Source organism: Orbicella faveolata, unplaced genomic scaffold (genome assembly GCF_042242905.1).
Source record: "Orbicella faveolata isolate gen_17 unplaced genomic scaffold, um_ofav_v1 contig_34, whole genome shotgun sequence".
Classification (NCBI taxonomy): domain Eukaryota; kingdom Metazoa; phylum Cnidaria; class Anthozoa; order Scleractinia; family Merulinidae; genus Orbicella; species Orbicella faveolata.
This window is the reverse complement of record NW_028301563.1, coordinates 15,173,198-15,196,202: the sequence shown is the minus strand read 5'-3', so window position 1 is coordinate 15,196,202 and position 23,005 is coordinate 15,173,198. Positions and strand designations below refer to the sequence as shown.

The 23,005-nt window shown below is 38.7% G+C and overlaps 2 protein-coding genes across 2 annotated transcripts; one reads left to right on the top strand and one right to left on the bottom strand.

Moving 5' to 3' along the window:
- The first annotated feature begins 3,103 nt into the window (after positions 1–3,103).
- Positions 3,104–3,827, top strand: LOC149104997 (uncharacterized). Its single transcript, XM_089272309.1, has one exon. The coding sequence runs from the start codon at positions 3,189–3,191 to the stop codon at positions 3,825–3,827; it is 639 nt and encodes a 212-aa protein (XP_089128435.1). The 5' UTR covers positions 3,104–3,188.
- A 5,102-nt stretch (positions 3,828–8,929) lies between these two features.
- Positions 8,930–22,241, bottom strand: LOC149104996 (microfibril-associated glycoprotein 4-like). Its single transcript, XM_089298933.1, has 5 exons — positions 21,659–22,241; positions 15,728–15,990; positions 15,102–15,216; positions 12,663–13,046; positions 8,930–10,986 (listed from the first exon to the last, which is right to left on the bottom strand). The coding sequence occupies exons 1-5, from the start codon at positions 21,729–21,731 to the stop codon at positions 10,739–10,741; spliced, it is 1,083 nt and encodes a 360-aa protein (XP_089155059.1). The 5' UTR covers positions 21,732–22,241; the 3' UTR covers positions 8,930–10,738.
- Positions 22,242–23,005: the final 764 nt, after the last annotated feature.

Below are 23,005 nucleotides of genomic sequence, written 5' to 3'. Positions count from 1 at the left end.
CTACGCACTGAGGTTTGCCACCTTTAATGACAATCCGTATAATTCTTCTAAAATATGTTATGAATAATTATTCCATATCACGTTATTCGGGGTTCGACTGATTTGATGCAATCACACTTTCTACTTTGTTGCTAGCAAAGTCATTGGGAGATTGGTTACAACCAGTTTTAGTGAAGAAAAAACTTAGCTTAGGTTTTTTAGCTATTAGGAGCCAGTTCCTGTAAATACCGAGAATTAGATGACAGTCGCGAAATTTTCGATTTCTTCATATTTTGCCCAAATAACCTCTGTAGTGAGTTGTTTTCGAAAATACCATTCAAAGGTCCTGAAGCGCTTTAGTTTTTTCGAAATCGAGGAAAGTTTGAAAATCGCCATTTTAGCTGCCTGACGCCGCCGAAAATGGCCGAAAATTGTGCATTTTCTTTTCGCTCGTACAGATCAACGCGATGATATCTACCAATATACTTTGGGTAGCTCATAGTGCATGTCTTGCTGTTTCTAAATCATTAATTTGATTAGTAAAAGCTCCTAGTTTAATAATATTTTAGGCCGATAAAAGTACCTTCATCGAAGCTCGTAAGCGAAAGTGCTAATTTTAGCTAATTTCAATACCATCAAAAGCCCACTGGTACATTGAATTTGAAGTCGAAACTACAATTTTCTGAAAGCCCATACTCTATATTATGTTGTGTGTAAGTCTCTTCCGCGGCCCGGAAAAACTAACCCGTCGAGGGGCATAAACGTGTGGTACATTTTTGTAAATTCGTCATTCGCGGAACCAGCTACCTTCATCAAGAACAAAAATAAGCGAATGGAAACCTTTTTCGTCAATAAGGATACTTGTAATCTGTTTTTTTTTTCTTTTAGACTGACCACATGATTAACTTTTGCAAACATGTGAAGTTAAATCAAAATAGACGCTGCTTTTGGTACATTTTAATGTTATGCAAATATATTTCGATCCGCGCCGGCACGTGCATATCGCCCGGAACTGATTTTCCCTCCGCCTACTGTATGTTTCTTTTTGAAGGTTACAACTGTAGCACACATTATTCGTTCAATATCGGCAGTTTTAACTTTTGTGGAACACCCATGGCCACAACCAAACTTGACTTCAAGTGAAAAAAAAAACATTTTGAAACGTGAAGTTTGAGTAAACAATCGGTTACAGTTGCATCCGCCATGTTTGGCGTAAATATTCGAACACAATCATTTCACGTAAACAGGTACACTCTACTTTAAAAACAATCGTCTCATCGCGGCATTTCTTGAAATCGTGGTCTGAGACCAGGTAATGCCGATAACAAAGCGCGAGCAGTTGACGAAACTTCATGATCAACTGTCGAAACGTTGTACTTGTGGAATAAGCAAGATGATTCAAGCTTTGTATTTCTTACCCGTGTGCTTGCAATTCTTATGGATACAGTTCCCCTGTCTTTTACCACCAGATTTATAGATGAATTGTTCGTTTCCTATCACTTAATATGGCACATACCTCTGAATAAAACACATACTGTGACATCATTTTTCTTGGAGTGTTCCAACTGGCGTCCGCCAATTGCAAAACGTAAGCAACAAGACAGAAAACTACAAAGGCTTCTTCGTCAATCGCACTACGCTGTCCAGATTTCTTTCTTACAAAGTTTCCAGACTTCGCTCTCTTTTAAAATTCCAAGACTTCGCCGTTCTGTTGGCCAGTCCGAATAACTGTTATGGCCTTAGTTGAGTAAGTACTTGACTTTGTTTGGTGGTCCCAGTTCGGACAATTAGGCAAATGTGGATTGCGTGACAATCGGCCACTGTACCAAACAAGTCGATATCTGACGTTTTGCAAAGTGAGTGAAGGTGGCTACGTGGACCTCGAGGGAAGGGAGACACCCATATAAGAAGGACCTAAAAGGCATAGCTAAAGCTCCCGCTTTGGACCTTTTGAGGCTGAACACCCTGAGGGCTACTAAAACTTCATTTTTAACCCCTAAAAGGTACGACGAGCTCCCCCGTCCCGGGGGGGGCGTGGACAAGGAATCCAAACTGCTCCTTGCTCGCCTCGTGTAGGCAGGGTATTTTCTCTATGTCTGGTTGAAAAAATGGAAACTACAGTCGATCCTGCACAACCATCTCTCCACAAAGGACCACCTCTCTGCAACGGCCGCTTTTTTCACTCCGGCGGATGGTCACTCTTATTTTAATCTTTCTAGAACGGCCACCTCTCGACAGCAGCAACAGCCACTAAAACACGTCCCAACTGCCAAAAAAACCTCTTCACAACGGCCAGTTAATCAAGAACTGACGAACGCTGTCTACAAAACCCCATTTTTTATTGGACATGGTCACGAAACTTGATCCATGCCGCAGGTCTTTGGTCTCTATTTCTGTTTGGTTTCTGTCTTATTGATCATATATTTTGATCGTGTTACGAATTTACATGTTACACTAAGCCTTTTTTAAGATAACAATGTTGAAACCCAAGAAAATATCGGTGTCATATTTCACCCTACTGATACCGCCATATAACGGCGACTTTCCTCTGTCCCCAAAGTGGCCGTTGTAGAAAGTTTCGACTTTATTACTGTTAATAAAAAAACACACCCTTCCTATTGAACTTTAAAATACAGGTATATTGCTCCAGGTTTTTGGTGTAGAAATGCACCAGGGACATGACTGGGATGGAAAAAGAAGGCCTAGGAGGCACTAGTCTTAAATGGGTACGTGTTGAGAATTTACGTACATATTCACTCCTGTTACCGGTTCTTTTTTAAACCTATATAAACTATACAGTCGAACGTCCACTAACGGTCACCTCTCCACAGTGAACCCCTCTCTACAACAGACACATTTTTTTGTCCCAGTGGACAGTCCATACATTCGCTCTTATTTTTGCCGCTGAAATGCGCAAAATAAGGCTACAATACATAATGCTTAACTATTTTCTACCGCTAATTATTGATGGGAAGTTCGCTAGGTCAATAATTGTGAATTCTCAAGGTAAAATGAAGGAAAATTTTAGCTCCTCTGAGTGTCCGATGTTTGGAAAGCACAACAAGCAGAGGGCAACAGGAGTGAATACGTATGTAAACTCACACCGCGTATCAGATCTCAGATCTGATGCCCTCTAGGCCTCCTTTGTCCTTTTTGTATTCCAGCCCTATCACCGGTGCATTTCTATTCAAAAAGTACGAACGATAAACATGTATTTTAAAGGTAAAGAGGAAAGGTGTGCTACCTTGGAATCTACGAATCGCTTGACAGCCAGATTGAATAAGTGCTTCGGGTACTTAGGCTTTAAGAAGCAGCACATTCCATCAACCGACACGACCACACCCCCCATCCGGATAATTATACCATTTAAAGATCAGGTCTCTGCTAATGTAATGAAAAAACGTCTCACAGACCTTAGCTCAAAAAACAAGACCACCATTCAGCCCGTGTTCGTCAGCAGAAAACTCAACCAAGACCTTAAAGTTCGAGAAGTCAAGCCAGCCACTGTTAACCAACAATGTGTAGTTTATAAATTTCAATGTAACCCGTGTGATGCAGGATATGTTGGTTACACTCGCGGCCACCTCCACGAACGCGTTGATGGACACAAACAAAAATCGTCGTCAATTTGTAAACATTACTTTAGCGAACATAATTCCAACGTACCACCTTGTCTTTCAGAAGAATTTCACGTGCTTGCCAAATGTACTAACAAATTTGATTGCCTAATTAAGGAGATGCTTTTTATAAGAAAACTTAAACCATCCCTAAACGTGGAAACAGATTCGATTCGCCCAAGGTATTCACTTGAAGAATTTGTGATCCTTTGTTATTATGTTAATTTGTAGAGACTATAGAAATCAAATTATCGATATCGCATTATTTGTTCACTTCGCCTTGAGAATGGTGTCACGATGACGCCGAAACGTCGGCTTTTAACGTTAATATTCGCTTGTTTATGCTTTCATGTGTTGTTTGGACTATATTTGCTGCAGTTCAATAATTATGTGAGTTATTAACAGACCCAGTTAAACAAAGCAGCACTGAGTTTCACACATAATGTAAAATGCAAATTCAAAATAAATAGTGCTAACATATGCCTACAGATGCAAAAGCAGACAAAATACCAACATTTTGACCTGCACCTATAAAGAAGTAACTAATGTACAGAAAAGTGGTGGACAGTTGCTTTATAAACATGTTCTTACACTTTGAGTTAAAGTTGGCACTGAACAATTTTGATACTAAGAACAATGCAAGACATCTGCACTATGCCATGTCAGATGTGAGCACAAGAACCTAGTAAACCAAAGTCAGGTACACTCAGCAATGGGAAATGGGACACTCTGTTCTCCATTGTTATTTATTTTCTGTCATTGAAGTATTTTACTTTGTATCAACATCTCATCAATATGTTTTATGTGAGGAGTTGAGCTAATTCACAGAACTCTTTGTGCAACTACTATATTCTGAAAACCACTTGGAGACTCTGATCCTGTCATCAGGAACACTCTTCTGTCCAGCAGATATTCTACAAACCGTTACCCACTGATCAACATGTAACCTTACAACAAGCTATTGTAAGAAGTATAAAAAATGTACAGTGTATTAACATTATTGTTTTTTTATTATTATTATTATTATTGCGCTTACAGTTTCATTTTAATGAAAGAACTTAGTAAATTCTCCATGCAAATTGATTGTTGTTCAACATGTCTATATTTCCTTTACAGTCATGTTAAAAACTTGATATTAGAACTTCAGTGTAATTCAGGACTTACAGGATTCACGGTAATTCCATGAAACCATCTTGACACTTCATGTACAAGTTAATTTGACATCCCTCGGTAAACTAAGTCTTCTTCTGTCAATAGCATTTCCTGCTCAAATCTTATGTTTTGTTCCACTACTCCATGAACGGCTCACCCTTTGTCCATCTCTGATTATGGCTCCAGCTGACTGAAAACGCATTGAACACGCGTACGTATTGCGGACCTGTTTTTTAAACACTGAGAAGAGTCCAAATTATAGCACGGCCGTAGGCCTGTACTTTTGATGAAATTTAAGGTGTTTGGTACGAGGTGAAACACTCTCCCAAATGTTTGATATTTATTGGCTCTATTTACACTAGATGACGCATTATCCATCCAGACGGCTCATGGATAACGACAAGCTGCAGCGTAAATAACTGCCACCAAGATGATACAGTTCGTGGTGACAGAGACACCTTGCTAGGAAAGCGTGGCAGACATTCAAGCGATTGAGATTTACAGGATTTACTTTTCTACTCTCACACAGATTGACTTCGCTAACCAGCTGCTTGCTCATATGGCAATAGAAATCAAGCCTATAAACGACGATGAACATATTCATTTTCCATTCCCGGCTCGGGAAGCTAAAAAACGAAAATTGGGCATTATGATGGGAATTATGGAACCGGTCTGGAAAAAAATATATTATATAAATATTAACCCCCACCCCCCCCCCCCACCCCACCCCCCAATTCCCCCCAAAATTCCCCCCAAAATTCCCCCCAATTTCTTCAATTCCCCTGTCGAGGGGATGGTGTGGATATTTTCTGGGACCACACATTATAAAAATCTGTGCTATATATCTAACATTCTACATCCAGACAACTGCCATAGCTAATTGATTTCCTCTGTTTTAAACAAATTCATGAATTATTGGGTTGGAAAGGGATCATAGATATTTCAAGGCTGCTAACATTTGGGCCCGGTTCAGACGCCGTACTTTACATGCATGAGCCGAATCGAATTCAATGAATTAAGTTCATGTAAAGTACGGCGTCTGAATCAATTCGAAACGGCTGATTGAATTTGGATCGCCTCAGCTGTTCTTCACGCCTAGCTCAGCTGGGAATAACGGCTGTGGACCGGCTTTGATTCAGACGCCGATCTTTACATGAGCCGAACCAAATACATAAATTAATTTAATGTATTTTTAATGTATTTTGAAGACCTGAGTATGCGCAAAAGTATAAATTGTACGCTAGCGCATCAAAATGGTGGGTTTTGCCCGTCAGGGAGGAAGCCGATATATGCAGTTTGTCTTTTCCATTTTTCGTGTACAAACATTCGTCATAGTTTTCGTGCTTGTGCTTGAATTACGTGTGAACATTGCATTTGTGAATGAGCCTGAATATTGCAGTTGGGCTTTTTGCCCAAATCGTGTATTTCATGGCATACAAAAAGGTTGAAAGTTGAAATTGTATGTTGAAATAAAGTTCATGTGAAGTACGACATCTAAACCAATTTATCAGTTGTCTTCCTGCAGTTACATGTAAATAGATTAACGCAGTTTGCCTCATTCTGCTCCTTTTTGTCGACTTTTCTTATATTTTTCACAGGACAGCTTTGGACCGTGTTTGGTTGTAGTTTACTATATTTGGGAGTTCAGCACGTATCAGCGCTCATGCACTTTTATACCCTATTGAATTTGAGTCCAGCTGGAATTGAGATCGGCGCCTGAATCAATTTAGTCAGTCTAAATTAATTTGGGTCGGTCTAAATTCGAATTCGATTCGGCTCATGTGAAGTACGGCGTCTGAACCGGGCCTAAGAAATCCAAATTTGTGTCATAAGGCAGCCATTGGACTTGAATTGGTTGCCAGTAAAAAACAATTGTAAAAGTTTTGTATATCACCAATCAGTAAAGGATAATTGGTGTCAATGATGTTTTCTCAACATAACAAGAACATAACGTTCTTTTTCATTGTACATAATTACTAGAATGGTAATCTCACTCTTTATATTCTCATAATAAGAAAATAAGAAAAGAAATACACAGTCAAGGTCAGGCGCAGATTCCAGTATAGTCTATTAGTTTATAAAAAGTGAAGCCTATTGTTAGCTAAATGCTGATGGATCTCTGAGACCATTTTCTAAGATGAAGGCAATATCATTTCCACAATTCTCTTATTTTCATGGATGTATACAACACCTGGGCTAGGCCAAGGCCTGAGCCATGGCATTAAACCGCCAATGACGGGGAGGACACCCTGGGGACGAGTTTCATGAAAAAAATGGCGGCTGTCGCTCGAATTTACAACGCCTGATCCCCGCGCGCGTAAGCAGTTATTATTTTCTTTATAATTGATAAAATCATAAAATTTGGGGTGGGCCATAGGGTAGGCCACAGGGTGGGCCCTGGCCCAGGCCATGGCCTAGTCCAGGTTTTGTACACACCCTATTTTTATCCATAACAAGGGACAGACTGTTCTTCTCCTGGTTGGAGAAACACAAACACAAAAAATACTGCATGGGGTAAAAACTTTTGTTTATTTTAGAATGTTTGTTCTAGTAGCTGGTGTTAACAGCTTTACTCTGAAAATGTACATCCAAATTCAAAACAGTTCTTGAGAGCTGATCACTATTATTGCAATAAAAATGAAATTAACTCATCAGAAATGAGGCGCAAAATGATGTGTTGCGACGGGTCAATAAAAATTTGGAACAGTCGTGTTCCTTTCAGCTGCTTTTAAGGTACATACACTATTTGTTTTAGTTTTATGTCACTGAACAATAATTAACAACTTTTGATAATTTCTTCATATCAACTTATTCTCGATTACATGCATTCAGCCACTGATATGCATATACTTCATATGAAAAGGAAAATCATACAACACATAGTTTAGGCAAAAATGTTTAATGGGACAAGTTTGATTTCAGGTTAAATTTACTCAAAAAATAGTCTTATAATCAATGGGATTTAAATCATTACGCAACAAGAATGGCCACACAGGTAGATACTTAAAACATTGGCTTAAATTCAACTGTAGAAAATTAAACTCAACGCAACTAGATCTCGCTTGTGTTTAGGTTAAAAAGAAAATGTGCTAATTTTGAGTCACTCGGCTCAGTTTATCTTTTAAGTTTTAAACTTAGAATTGAGAGTTACATAAAAACTGAAAGCACCCTGCAAAAAATAACTATAATCTTCTTTATTTCAAATAGATACAGCCTTTCATGTAAAGTACAAACAGCAACTTACATTTCTGGATATAGTTTTACTTACCGTAGTGTTCCAGACTCTTTAACTAAGCGACCTGCTTCCCAAACCCAGTGAAATAATGTATTATCTTTCTAGGAAGCCAACACTGCCTGGTGCATAACGTTTCTGCGTTCTAAGGAAAATTTCGAACTCAACTTTGGCTGCCGTTTTGTTTTGGCCTTTTCAAAATGTCACGAGATAAAAATCTCCAAGATTTTTAGAGATTCCTGTCGCTGTCATACAATGTAATACGCTTCCTGCGTGACATTCTTCCATCCCTGGTAATTGGAATGGTTCAACTTTGAAGAGAGGTGTGCCTCCAGAAAATGTCAGTAGTACATGTCACGCTGCTTGGACTTGCCTAACTGAGAGACTTGCACGTTTAAGCTTAATACCATATGATGTCGGCGGGAATGGTGGTTGTTTCTTTAAGTCTGTTTTACATCAGCATTATGAAACTGCAGACTTGCACTTTCAAATTCGTTTGGCTGGAATTCAACATTTAAGTTATCATCCACAGTTGGCAAAATTACATTCACTTTTTTTTTCCGTAAACAGATCTTAAAATAGCAACATAAATGCCTATAAGTCCTTTTAACTCCCTCTCAAAGACAATGTCCTGTCGAACGCACTCCTCCAATCACTGATTACTACTAGTTCTTGATAGTGATGCTGGATCACATTTTAGACACAATAAAATACCGCATAAAATGGCACGTGGCTTAGTTTCCGTTAAAGGGTAGCCGCTTAATTAATACAGGTAAAAATAACAAAGAAAGACAAACATTGGACTGCTACAGGGTGGCCGCGGCCGCTTAATACAGGTAACAAATACAGCGCTTGTATGAGTGAAAAATTTGCACTTTGAAAATTGGCCGCTTAATAGAGAGAAGCCGCTTAATACAGGGCCGTTATATACAGGTTCGACTGTATCTCCTTGATCAGAAAGACAACATTTTAATGAACCATTTTATCCTTTATTAGTTAACATTAGGATTTCCCCATGACAGAATGCTGCACAATTTTTGTGGGGCATGAGTGAAATACAGCAGTTAAAATATGCTAAGTTCCTAAATCTCTACCATAACTCCCCAAAAAGTTGAAAAATTAATAGTATACCGTTGTGTTAAGTTGGAGAGTTAAATTACATCTAACTTGAAGATACAGTTAGTGCTCTTCACTTTTATATGAAGTTTTCTCCTGCTGGAATGGTTTGTGCCATCTCCCAAAGTAAGCATAAGTAGGGTGCAAAGAAATGAAAACCAATTCCTTGGGCTACCCTCTCGGTAAGCCGTAATTATGATGTACTTGCCCAAAAGCCCTTCTCGCTAACCTCCCAAAATTTCATCTCTCACAGTACTTGTACTTCTGTAATTTGATTTGCTCAAAGCATCTCCCACGGAATTATTAGGCCTGGAGCTATCGGACACGACTTTTTTGCAAGTAGGTTAACTTCGCTTGGACATGAGACACCTCTAAAGGTTTTACAGTAACCTTAGACCTTGTACTTATTGTCCTTCCTTCCATTTTTTTCTGAAACAATTTATGATACAGCCACCTTTAAACAATGTTTGCAATTGACTTAGCGGTGGCATGAATTCTTACACGAATTTTAAAACATAGTCTTGAATTGTTATTTGTTTTTATGCTGTACATCCAGCAATAGTTCAGTTCCTTTTCATAGTATATGCTATTAATACTACCCTTTAAACAAATTACTGGAATTCTACATAGTCTTGGGGCACTTCCCAAAAGTGACTGTGAAGACATATAGTTGAAAGTATGAGAGCTGTACAATACTAAGTACAGCTTACAGGTATTTAATAAGATCCATTCCGTACCACAAAATTGCAACATTCATGACATTTTCGTGTACCTAAGACCAATTAATTTAAAATACTGTAATTGCCAGGACAATTTATCTACATAATTACCATAATTACCAAATTTCTTCTGGTGAATATTTTACACTGCCTGGTTATATAAATAACTTTATATTTTCTAACACACAAGCGTTATCATTATTTAGGATAAAAGAAGCTAAGCAAAGCTAAATGCGCAAAAGCGAAGGAAAAAGAGGAGCGAAAAAGTCCAGACATTAAGCTCACTAAAAGGAAGGAAAATATGTGCACTATGAATTTTAGGGCTGCCAGAATTAAATAATTTGGGCCTTGAACTCGGAAAAACAAACCAAACTGTTTCCTGTGGTTTAAGTTCATATTATTGGTCCTCTCAGGAATATCACCATTCCTCATAGCTAAGCTATTCAGACATCTATAACGTCTCAGTTGTGTCAGCGAGAATACGTACTCAGCTGGATTTTTGCTGTAGGCAGTTCTATTAGGGAGCTTAAGGAAATCACGATGGCGACGCCAACGATAGAGTCACAGAACAAACCATTTAATGATCAGAACTATGGCTATGCACGTGCGTTATAAATCTTTGTACATTTCTTAGCCGTCTTTTGCAAAACAGCAACGCACGTGAAATGATAAAGTTCTCAATATTTTGGAGAACGCAAGCAAAAGCAGCTAATTTTTCGAATTTCAATTTGGAACTGAACGCTGGCGTTACACTTTTAGCTTGATAAAGTTCTGAGACCGATAGGCGTACTGAACAGATTTAGACAATTGCGAAATTCGAAGGTAACTTGTAAATTAATTTATCTTTCACTAGGCGTTGTCTTCAGGGTCGCCGTTGTCGTTGCTAAAGCTTCCAATTAACAAGCAGCAAGGAAGCGCTGATGCTAAAAATCCACTGGTCTGATTTTCATTTCTGTTCTCTTAATGGAGCGAATGCCACCCCATGTCATGGTTCCATCATCCCCTCCGTTCGCATAGACACCATCCAGGTTGTTCTGTGTACAGTCATAGAACCACCAGTCTCCTCTTATTTCATCGACTGTGGCGCAATTTGCTGTGGATACGTCATTATCCTGATCTTTTGTAGAGAATTTATGGCCATCATGTTCAGCCAGAAAACTCCCAGCAGTGCCTAAACCAAATATAACGAGAAAATAAATACGGTGAAGACTGGCTCCTCTTCAGGAAGTTTAAAACTCTCTCACACCTAGAAGAATTTCAGTAACGTTCTCGAACGAAACATGTAAATGGCAATTTTGTCCATGATTTCACCCCTGTTTTAAGGTGGCACCCTAGAGTAACACCCTCCCTATAGAGCGCGAGTTAGAAAACGAAACTTCGTTAATTTCTCTTAAAGTTTTCCCCGTAGAGATTTACCAGTACGGGTACTGTTAAAATAAAGCTTATAATATTCTGGTTGTCAATTTTTGGATTAAGGCCGTTACCATGGCGACATCTCATCTAATGACAGGCAGATATTTTCCTCACTTTGGCCTAAGTTCCTTAATATTTTTACTTTCCTTCGGTGAAATTTTTTCATACTTTGCCACATCATGGAAATGATATTGCCTGACATTTTGAATTGGTAAAAAGTCAAGGTTGTTCAGACGGTTTTTCCAATATTCTGTAATTTGTCATTCTTCTAAATATATTCGATTAGCTCTGACCGATTTTAACAAAAATTGGGTATTTTATAGGAATTGTATGTGGTTACTACTGAGCCAAATTAAAAAAAAAAATCACCGAAGGAAACGTAGTTTTGCTTTTTGTGCTCATGTTGACGTCATAAAAATCGAAAAACACTGACGTCTTCCTTTGAGCGCGCACAGATTACTTGAGTAAATCACATCCTAAGGTACCTTAGTCTAAAATGTGGGCAAACCCTTGAAAGTCAGAAACCCTTAACAAATTAAAAAGTCGGCTAAGAACACCGAACTTAACCGAACTGATTGTCGAAAATTGTAGCAATTGTTCTAACTAACCTTGCCTTGAACATTATAAAAAAAAAAAAAAAAAAAAAAAAAAAAAGTAGAAAATTATATGATTGGAATTGTAATCATTTTTATTAGCATAGCGAAAATTGTAAATTGCTTTCTTTAAATTGTAAATTGATTATCTTTTCTTGCTGTAATTAACTATGTCCCGTATATTTAGAATTATCTTTTTTACAATTGGAATTTTATTATTCTTATTAGTATAGGTGTCCTCAATTCGCTTCCTGTTTTACAGTGAGCTAGAATTTTTGCACGTTACTACAGTTATTTATTTATTTATCACCTTTTTTTAAACCTGTTTAAGCTAGGTCCGTAGGTACTGTAATCGAACGGTTTTAGTTAAAAATAAAATAAAATAAAATAAAAAAACAGAGGATATATTCAGAAAGGAAACCAGCTTTGAATATCTTGAGTTGGAGAAAAACTTAGTCCGAGATCTAGCCAGTAAATTCATTTCAAGTCCAAATGTCTTTATAGCCAACTATTTTTCGTGCCAAGGCCCCGCCGTTTAAGAGGGACTGGTGGCTCTGGTGACGAAAATGCCCGCAAAGGGCGGTAACGCGTCCAGAATGGGTTCTTGTCTCGCCCAAGCCTCTTTTCTTCTTAAATACCCTCACCCGTCTCAAATTCTGAGTGTCGCGAGAAAAAAAAGAAAGAAAGAAAGAAAGAAAAACCTACAAGCAGTGTCCAGTAACTCGCTGATTACAACTAAGGGCCAACTTATCAATCTTTTTAAACTAAAGCTTTGTTATAGCTCTACAGAAATCGTACTAAGTGATTTGAAAATTTATCAAAGAGCTTAACGAAATCATACCTGCGTATCTTATTCCCACGCTCAGTTTGTATTTCTCTCCCTCACTCGCCACTTCAAAGAAATCGTATTCAGCGTAAGTAATCTTTCCTGCAAAGTCTTCCAGATCAACACGAAGCTTGTTTTTTCTGCCGCTAGTCAGACGGTGTATCTTGTCAAGCCCGAGCCAAAATTCACCAATCAGAGATCCAAACCCACGTTTGTACTCGGTCCAGTCTCGGTAGAAATCCACCGAGTCGTCCAGTCTCTTCTGGAACACTAGCCACCCTCCTCCGGCTGTTATTTGGTCACAGAACACCTCAATGATCCCTGCACCATCTGAGTTGATCTTATAAACACCGCTTTCCCTTTCTCCAGCTTTGTAAGTGTCAGCACAGTTTTTGGAAACTATGGAGCAAACAAAAACGAAACAAAAACGAAAAAACAACAACAACAACAAAAACATACTCGAGGTTAACCCTCGTTTATATTAGCAAACTCATATCCTACCGCGTTACATTTTGAGGATGGATGGAGCTTCTCCCCCGGGTTTTCGTTCTGTTCGTTTACCGAGAATGAATCGCGGAGACACATCAATTTATGAGCAGATTAAAAAGAGCTCTTATACTAAAAACTTTATTGAGCTAGCTACAATACAATAACAATGACAATGGCAGTGGCAGTGGCAGTGACAGTGACAATGGCAGTGGCGGCGGCGGTGACGGTGACGGTGGCGGTGGCGGTGGCGGTGGCGGTGATGGTGATGGTGATGGTGATGGTGATGGTGATGGTGATGGTGATGGTGATGGTGATGGTGATGGTGATGGTGATGGTGATGGTGATGGTGATGGTGATGGTGATGGTGATGGTGATGGTGATGGTGATGGTGATGGTGATGGTGATGGTGATGGTGATGGTGATGGTGATGGTGATGGTGATGGTGATGGTGATAATGATAATGATAATGATAATGATAATGACAATGATAATGATAATAGTAATAGTAATAGCAATAATAATGGGCCGTTGCGATGGGAACTGAAACAGCAGTATCAAGGACACGAAGTGCGGCAATACAATATCATTATGGATGTTTCAGGCGGATTGTGCGGAAAGTTAGAAGTTACGCTAAAAGAGCTGGTGGGAAGGAGGAGCAAGGACGTTCTCCATAAAATGCAGAAAGCCGTGTTGTAGGGTTCCCTTAACATCGCTCAGACTTTTAAAGTTGCGACATGAACGTTGCTAAGTCCGTAGTCAACCAGGCAATGGACTGTAGAGATAGTTACTTTTGAACAATGAACATGGCTGAATCCGTAGCCAATGGGGCAATTACATTTTGGTGACTGTTTTTATTTTCCAAGATTTGTAATAGTTTTATTGTTACTATTAATGTTATTAAGGTAATTGAGAATGCTATTTCTGGAGAACTCTAGCCGAAGCCACGAACACTGAGCCAAGAAGTGGACCTGCATATAGCTACAGTGTATTTTTAAAGTAGAGTTTCTGCCATTTAAATGTGTAGAGTATTTTTTACTATTCTTATTTAAATTTTTTCGACAAATGACAATAGACAAATTTATAAGGGTTGTGAAGAATGAGTGTAATTTGTAATTCGTTTATAGGTTAGTATTTCCTTGACATATATAATGTCCTAAGAATTTTTACAGTTGTAATTTTTTATAAGCCACTAATAAACATTATTATTATCATTAAAAATTATTATTATTATTATTTAAATGTATAGAGTATTTTTTACTATTCTTATTTAAATTTTTTCGACAAATGACAATAGAGAAATTTATAAGGGTTGTAAAAAATGAGTGTAATTTGTATTTCGTTTGTAAGTTAGTATTTCCCTGACATATATATTGTCCTAAGAATTTTTACAGTTGTAATTTTTTATAAGCCACTAATAAACTTTATTTTTATTATTGAAAAAAAAAAAATAGTATTATCATTATTTACTTTTTTTTATTCTTTTATTGGTAGAGGTTATTTCAATAGCTAGAGATACTTAATTTTACAGAATTAAGGGTTTTCACTATAGTCAATGGGTTACACTCACGCGCCCCGTCGTACTATTTAATGAAGGCACAGTAGCATGCATACTACTGTATAATAATAATGATAATAATAATAATAATAATAATAATAATAATAATAATAATCAACATTTGTTTATCGAGGGTAACACAGAACAGTAGCAACTGAAAAACCATAGCAGAGAAAGATTCTCAAATATTAAAAAGCAGAGCATCCGATCAAGTCTAACAATTAAAACAAGAAAATTAAAAATTAGATGACAAAATGTTGTAGGGCCTTATAACTGTTCATAAATTGTTTAAAAATGGTATATGGACCTCGCATGCCGGGCGTTACTTCATAAACCTGCGAAACAAAAACACCAATACTTCTACAATACGGACTGAACAACCTAGTTCAATAACAAATATATATGAGTACCTTCGCAGTGTTCGCCTTGAAATCCAGGATTACAAAAGCATTTACATCCCTTGTCTGTAAAACCTGACTGACAAATGGCGTTGTTCCAACACGGTGGATTCTTTCCGCATGCATTCTACAAATAGAGAGAAAGTGCAAAAGAACAAATTTTGAACTGTTCCAAGGAAAACGGACTGAGATTAGAATATCATGGCCGTTTAGGATTTTCATTCAAATAAATACTACAGTTATAGCGAAACTTGGCAGGAATTTACACAAGTACCTTTGAGAGACAAACTGATGATTGCCATCTACCATTCTGCAACAATCGTGAAATCCAAGATGGCGGCTGTTGGAAGTTAATGATGGCACGTCTACGTTTTATGACGCCATAATTCAATGTTTGGGACCTCAAAGAAAGTTATTTTTGGGCATCCTATTAATCTTCCAAGTTTCACTGTTATAGCTTTAATACTCGGCCTTAAGTTGAAGGGTGAGAGTTTCAAAAGCCACCCCCTCCCCCCCCCGGAAAAAGCCCGTTCTAAATAGGGTTTGCTAACTTCTTTCGTCATCACTTTTGATAACAATTTGCTAATTTGGCAAATTAACGCGAAGGGCATAATTATATATTTTGATGTCCTCATTACCTTCGCACCACGATAATAGAAAACAGGGTCATTGACGAGGTCTGCGTCGTGTTCCAGATGAGTAGAATTATTAAGCTCGCAGGAATGCGTTCCACTTTTAATATCTTTGTTTTTAATATTAAAACTGACGCAGTTGTCATCCAGGTAGCAAAGATATTCACAGTCATCCAGGTTCTTGACAAGTAATGTTTTTATCGTGTGGTTCATTAAACGTCTCTCGGCAAAAAAGGAGTAGGCTGGAAAGTACAGCTTACGATCCTGTCCTGAAATAAATATTTGTAATTGTGAAGATTTCTAACTATGAAGATGATATTGTACTACAGCTTGTAGTCTTCACTGGAGATATCAGTGGACTTCCAGCTAGTTCTATTAGGCGTTTTCACTCACGTGAGCAGCAGTTGTTTAAAATAGTTCCATAGGATTGGTTTGGAAAACAACACGGCCCCGTTTTTTTTTTTCGGGATACAACACGACATATAGCAGACAATAGAGTATTTTCGACATATCAAAATTCATCGTGATAGTGAGGACTAGAGAACAAAAACAAAAGAAATGTATAAACATGTCATTCAATTTCCTTTGTTTGTGTCCTCTAGGCCTCACCATCAAGCTAAATTTTAATATATCGAAAGTGGCTTATTCAGTTAGAGGGAGCCGAAGAAATTGTGGCAGTGCGCAAGCCACTAAGCAACCCCCTTCCAAACCCCCTTTTCTCCTCTCCCTTAACCGAACGAAAAATTCACTTTTCTTGGAAATGTTGCTTAAAGAATTCTGGAAGCATTGATTTTGTGATCAAAAGTTAAGGATGAGATGGACTTTAAAAAAGGGCAAAGGGGAGGAAGAGATTCAGCCTTTGTCTTGGAGGTTCGAAAAGTGGCCGTTTCTCTACATTTTGGAACCAAAGGATCCCGTATCCTAAGACTAAGGTTACTGTAGATCTTCAAAGACCACATTTTTCATGAAAAAAATTCTTCGCTCAATGTACAGCAAAAACCTTGATTGATAGGAAGGTGGAGGCTCTCAAAATCGTTAAATGATATCCTGAGATATCGAGAAAAATAAACTGTTTTGGAAAAGTCTTAATGAATAGCTGGAGGCGCCCTGTAGATTCTTCGCGGTAAACTTTATCTGGATCTGGAATAATAACGATTAACATAGTTTGTTTCGTATCGGTTAAAGAAAGCATCTCTGGATTTTGGAATAAGAGTCTTTGGAAAAGTTATTAAGAGTTCTTTGAAAAGAAAGAAGAAAGACAAAGAATTATTTGATAAAAGCAACAAAGACGAAGTCGCGACTAGCAACAGAGGCTCATGGTTTTATGGCCTGCGTTAACTCGATCGTCTTAAATGCGGAAAAAGTAACTAAAAAAGAGCGCAAGGCTCTTTTGATATTTCAACTACTCCTCCTATAAGCCTTCTTATTTATAAATATAAAGATCAGCAAATATACTACTTGCGGACTCGAATCGAGCCGTGAAACATGGCGATTTCGACACGAACGAGCTCCTAGAATCTTTTAACCTGGTAGCCACAGTAATCGTTGTTATATCTTAAATGTGACAAAATTCCTAACGAACAAACTAATAGAAACGACGCGAAGAGGAAAGGGAGGAAAAGAACTCGAGAAGGAGGCTGCCAAACTGACGAAGAGGACGCGACTGAAATTCACACCTGCAGGCAGCCATGTGGACAATGCAGCGATGCAACGAATTCAAGACTCAGCAGCATTGAAAAGAAGCTCACCTTGCTCTTAGGTGTCTTTCCCGAGTTAGAAAATTGTAAGTCCAGAATCAATCAACTCGAAGAAGAAAATAAATCCCTACAAACAAGCCTGCAGTATGCTCAAGCAGAAATCGAAGATCTAACCAGTGACACAATCTTAGATAGTGCAGAGTGTAATGTATAGCTCTGGCACGATAGTCACACATGTCGTGCTCACTCCCGGTTTGTATTTACTTTGGTACCTAGGGCTTTTCCCCTTGCAGAATATGATCGGACAGAAACCTTGATAAGACATAATCTTGTCACAATCTTAGCAGTTCGTATGTTTCATGTCTGTACTTTTCATTCGATGTTCAACGATGACTTACAATTAGTGTTTGTCGAGACAACTTTCAAATTTTACACTGGTGTTTTACGTTGATTTCTGTTCATTTCAAAATCCAATAATACGTTGAAGTAGCAAATGTGACAATTTTTTGTACTGCTGTTTTCCTCGCAAAGGTATGTAACATAAAACCCTTGTAAAACTGAAGATATAAATGGAAGAAAGTAAATATCTTATGAGGAAATTGAACAAAGTTAAATGTCTTATGAGGAAATGGAAGAAGAACGATTTTGTGTTATTCAAAATGCAAGTTTTCTTTTCAGCGATAAACAAGAAGTATAATTTAATTGTCAAATATTCACGGAATACCCTTTTCTTACAGTTGCCACCTCAGTGATTGATTAATACAACTGAGAAGCGTTAGCGTTTCAACAAGGAGTATTGAAGGCGCTACTCAGTTGACCGAGATTATATATCCTAAATCGGTGAACTGGTCCCCTCAAAGACTGATTAAATTAATTTACGCTTTCATTACGTGCCACGGAGTTTGCAGCATTATTTGACCACTACCCTGGTTTCGTTTGTCACAAATTTACAATTTGAAAAGTTTTAATGCCACTAAATCGGGAAAGTTAGGCCCAGTTCAGACGTCGTGCTTCTGCCGTGCCGAAGTAAATTGCAATTTGGTTCGACTGTAGCACGGCAGGAAATCAACTCTGATTCAGACGTCGTGCCAGAGTCGAATCAAATCCAGGGTTTACTGAAGCCTCGTAACAATTCTCCTGCTAACTCCCCGAGGGAACGAAATCTCGCCAAAATACATTGACATAATTTATGAATTTAGTTTGGCGCGACAGAAGCACGACGTTTGAATCGCTGCCGTGCCAGCGTCGTGTAGTACGGCAGAGCTTGTCGAACTTAATTAATTGCTTGCCGAACTTAATTCAAAAGTTTGATTCAGACGCCGTGCTTCTGCCGTGCTTTTGTCGAACTTAATTCCTGAATTTAGTTTGGGACGGTAGAGGCACGATGTCTGAACTGGGCCTTAGGCTAGATATGAATTTTTTGGTCTCTTTCATAGAGATAATTGAAAGAGAAATAAATAAGCCGCTTGGGAGAAGCAGAACGTTTCCGTTCTTAATTTGAACTCTGCCAAAGTTTGAATATAGCAGATGATATTTGTTGAACCGAGCTGGGGGTAATTCTAAAAGATACTCAGTCACAGTAGCGCACTTTGCACTAAAACGGGAGAAGTGACGTTAGCCGAAAAATAACTGTTGTCCGTAAAATAAACTTATCGTTTATGACGATGGAAAGCAGCAATTAAAACACCAGGTACAGATGGCCTCACTTCAGAGTTCTATTGCTATTTTTGGAACGCTGTCGGCAAATTCATGTGGAAAGTTTTAATTATGCATTTCAACACGGATCCCAAAAAAGAATAAGAACGCGGAATATTTAACAAATGGAGACCAGTATCGCTCGCTACCTAATGATGCGGACTACAAAATTGCAACCAAAACTATTGCTCTTCGTTTGGAAAAGATTTTGCCAAGCATAATACATCCTTGTCAGTCCGGCTACGTAAAGGGTAGATTCATTGGAGAAAGTATCACACAATAGACTTCACTAAAATAAAAAATATATACCAGGTATAACTGTTTTCTTAGATTTAGAAAAAGCTTTGGATTCAATTAAATGGGACTTCATCTAAAAATGCCTTGAATCTTGAACTTTGGACCAAATCTCCGGCAGTGGATCAGCGTGTTCTATAAAAACATCTCCAGTGGTGTCATTAACAATGGCGTTGCCTCTAGACACTTCTACTTAGAACGCTGTATCCGTCAGGGTTGCCCCCTTTCAGGCATACTCTTTGTAACTGCTATGGAGCTTCCTGCCCAAAGTGTAAGACGGTCAAAAGACATCAAGGGCATATATTTCTAGGGAAATGAAGAGGTCAAGTTCACGCAATACGCTGACGACACAATTGTCCTTCTTGCCGATGTCCGGTCGGTTTCTAATTTGTTTGACTTAGTTTCACTGTTAAAAGAGTGCTCTGGCCTAAAAATAAATCAGGCAAAATCAGAAATGCAATGGCTTGGCTCCATGCGCCATAGGAAAGACGCAATTTGCAACCTCCAAATTAGCGATGATCCTGTTTACGCGCTTGGGGTGCACCATTTCTTGATACGATTTTACTTACAATATTGAATTGTCTCAAAAGGAAAATTTATTTGAAAAATTAGGTTCTCTAAAGAAAACCTTAAGTGTCTGGTCCCGAAGAGACTTATCTATGTACGGTAGAATAAATATTGTTAAAAATTTAGCCCTCTCCAAACTTGTATTCATTTCCAGCGTTATGAATATGAAGACTCCAAAGAACTTTGCAACAGAGGTCAATAAAAACGGCAACCCTCATCAAGAAGAAATCAGATGGCGGTCTTGGAAGGAAAGATTTTGTTCTTTTCTATAAGGCTTTGAAACTAATTTGGGTAAAACGGCTGTGCTCCGACCCAGATGCACCGTGGAAGTATATTCCAAAATCGTATCTCTCTACTGTAGGCGGCATTGAGCGCTTTCAACGTAGTTATGACTACAACCTTCTTGATCTTAATGGCCTTCTTCCGGAATTTTACAAACAAATTATTCATCATTGGCAAGAAATCGTCACAGCAAGACCGAGATACTGTCTCAGACAATCTGGAACAACAAATTCATTACGATTGACAAAAAAATGGTATATCTGCCTCATTGACACCGAGTAGGAATAAAGAAAATTTCAGACCTTTTTGACGAGCATGAAAATTGCTTCCTGCGTTTCCTTTCCTTGCGTAATAAATACACGCTAAATTGCAACTTTTTACAATATCATAGCCTTATATCATTTCACTCCAACCTAAATCGGCTAACGTCCGAACGCCAAACGGTGCAAGGCGAACGACGAACGGCGAACGGCGAACGGCGAACGGCGAACGGCGAACGGCGAACGGCGAACGGCGAACGGCGAACGGCGAACGGCGAACGGCGAACGGCGAACGGCGAACGGCGAACGGCGAACGGCGAACGGCGAACGGCGAACGGCGAACGGCGAACGGCGAACGGCGAACGGCGAACGGCGAACGGCGAACGGCGAACGGCGAACGGCGAACGGCGAACGGCGAACGGCGAACGGCGAACGGCGAACGGCGAACGGCGAACGGCGAACGGCGAACGGCGAACGGCGAACGGCGAACGGCGAATGTGTAAACCTGAAACAGAAACGAACATGGAATAAAGGTCTCCGATGATTGAATTGCAACTTTCAGATCAAAAGGGTATAATCACCATTGTCTTCATCTTCATAACGAAAAGAAGAAAGAAAAAAAAAAAATAACGCCCTGTCATTTTCGCACAGTTTGTCTTAATTATTCTTAGCCCATCGTCATTTATGCCACAAATACTACGAACAACGACAAAAAGGAATTGAAAAATATTTACTATTTTCTCCGTTTTTGAACGTGAGTTATTAAATCTCGTGATCTGAATTTAAACATGACCGCTGCGCGTGATCTAGCTGAACATAACAAATATTAAGGTTATTAGATATTCCACTTTCTTTGAATCGAAGGACAGCACGTAGTAGACCTGTGACTGACAAACCCGTTGCCAAATACCAAACCAAATTGGAATTTCAAAACGTCGGTTTTTATGCAGAGAGGAAGACCGGGCTACTGGAAAGAAAACCAGCAAGAAGAGATTCGACAAGAAAGTCAATCCACTTATGAAGCATAGTTCGGGATCAGTGCTGGCAACTCGCGTCCGCATTGGGTGTTAGGATACATAACTGAGTAGAGAAGTAAAAAGTACATTTTTGGAATTACAATATGCTGACAGTTTCGAACTCACCTTCCGCGTACATCGCAAAGAGAATCACTGAAATCCATGATAGGAGAAGGAGGAGAAGCTGAGGAATATTCATTTGTACACTACAACCGACGTCTTCAGGTCTCAAGTGTTATGGAAAGCGTTGAGACAGCAGTGAGCTATCGCTAGGGAGGTGTAGTCGAGATAGCAGCGCACTGCGAGTCGACATCACCACTTAACAAAATTGGATACGTTGGGTGACAGTGCGGTTGACAAGCGTGCCACCTGTAAACGATAAACTGTTTGCAGAGCGACTGTTTCTGCTCATGTCCGTTTGGCCCGCACCTGCTCTCAGATTGACAACCGTTTGCACTTTTATTTTGAAATAAAATATTTGCCCTTGGTATGGTCACTATTATAACATTACTGTGGTTTTTCTAATCTTCGCGTTTAAGAAAGTAATCAATCTCGCCCGCCTGTTTATGGGTGAATTTTTAGTTTCGAATGAAAGATAGGGCAAGTAAATCATTGCATAAATCTCCAGTTTCAAATTCAAGTTTTTAGCAGCAACAGTTAAAATCCTGTAATTTCTACGACATTTTCTCTGTTCTCCGGCTTAATTAGTTTGTGCCGTCATGGGTTTGTCCATTTAAGCATGCTTCGCATTACTGAAGTTCCTCGTAATATTTTTCTGCTTGACTTAGCTCACGATTAAGTAACCTGAAGATTGAATACAAATCTATGGAACATAGTTGCAATCTCTCGAAACCTCGAGCTTAGCTTATGTTGAAATTAAACACCTACTTGTAATTCCTTTAATCAGTTGAATGTTACGTCGTTATTTCAGTGCTTCAATTGAATAACACTGTCAATAGTATCCATAATTGATTATTACTCGTCATGAATCCAGAATAAATTAATTTTTAGGCTAAAAATTTAAATTTGTTAGCGTTTTGACAAAAGGGAAGATGTTAAACGTTATATTCTGCAGTCGGCAATGGTCAAACGTTAGTTAAACGCCATTTATTAATTAACTTTAGTAACTGGTCATAATTTGAATTTATTCTTTTTCCTTTTGGAAGTTTTGCCATACTCTTGAAAAACAATATCAGACGCTAGGTTTATCCGTTTTCTAATGTGAATACCGCAACCTTTATTTTTCGAAGACGTTTTTTTTTTTGTGGTTCAAGCTTACAGCATTTTTTTTTTCAATAAATTGAAAATGATACTGGACATATTTGCCCTGCACGCTTGAGATAAAATCAGTTGTTGTTCACTGCTTCACTGCTTCACTGCTTCACTGCTTCACTGCTTCACTGCTTCACTGCTTCACTGCTTCACTGCTTCACTGCTTCACTGCTTCACTGCTTCACTGCTTCACTGCTTCAC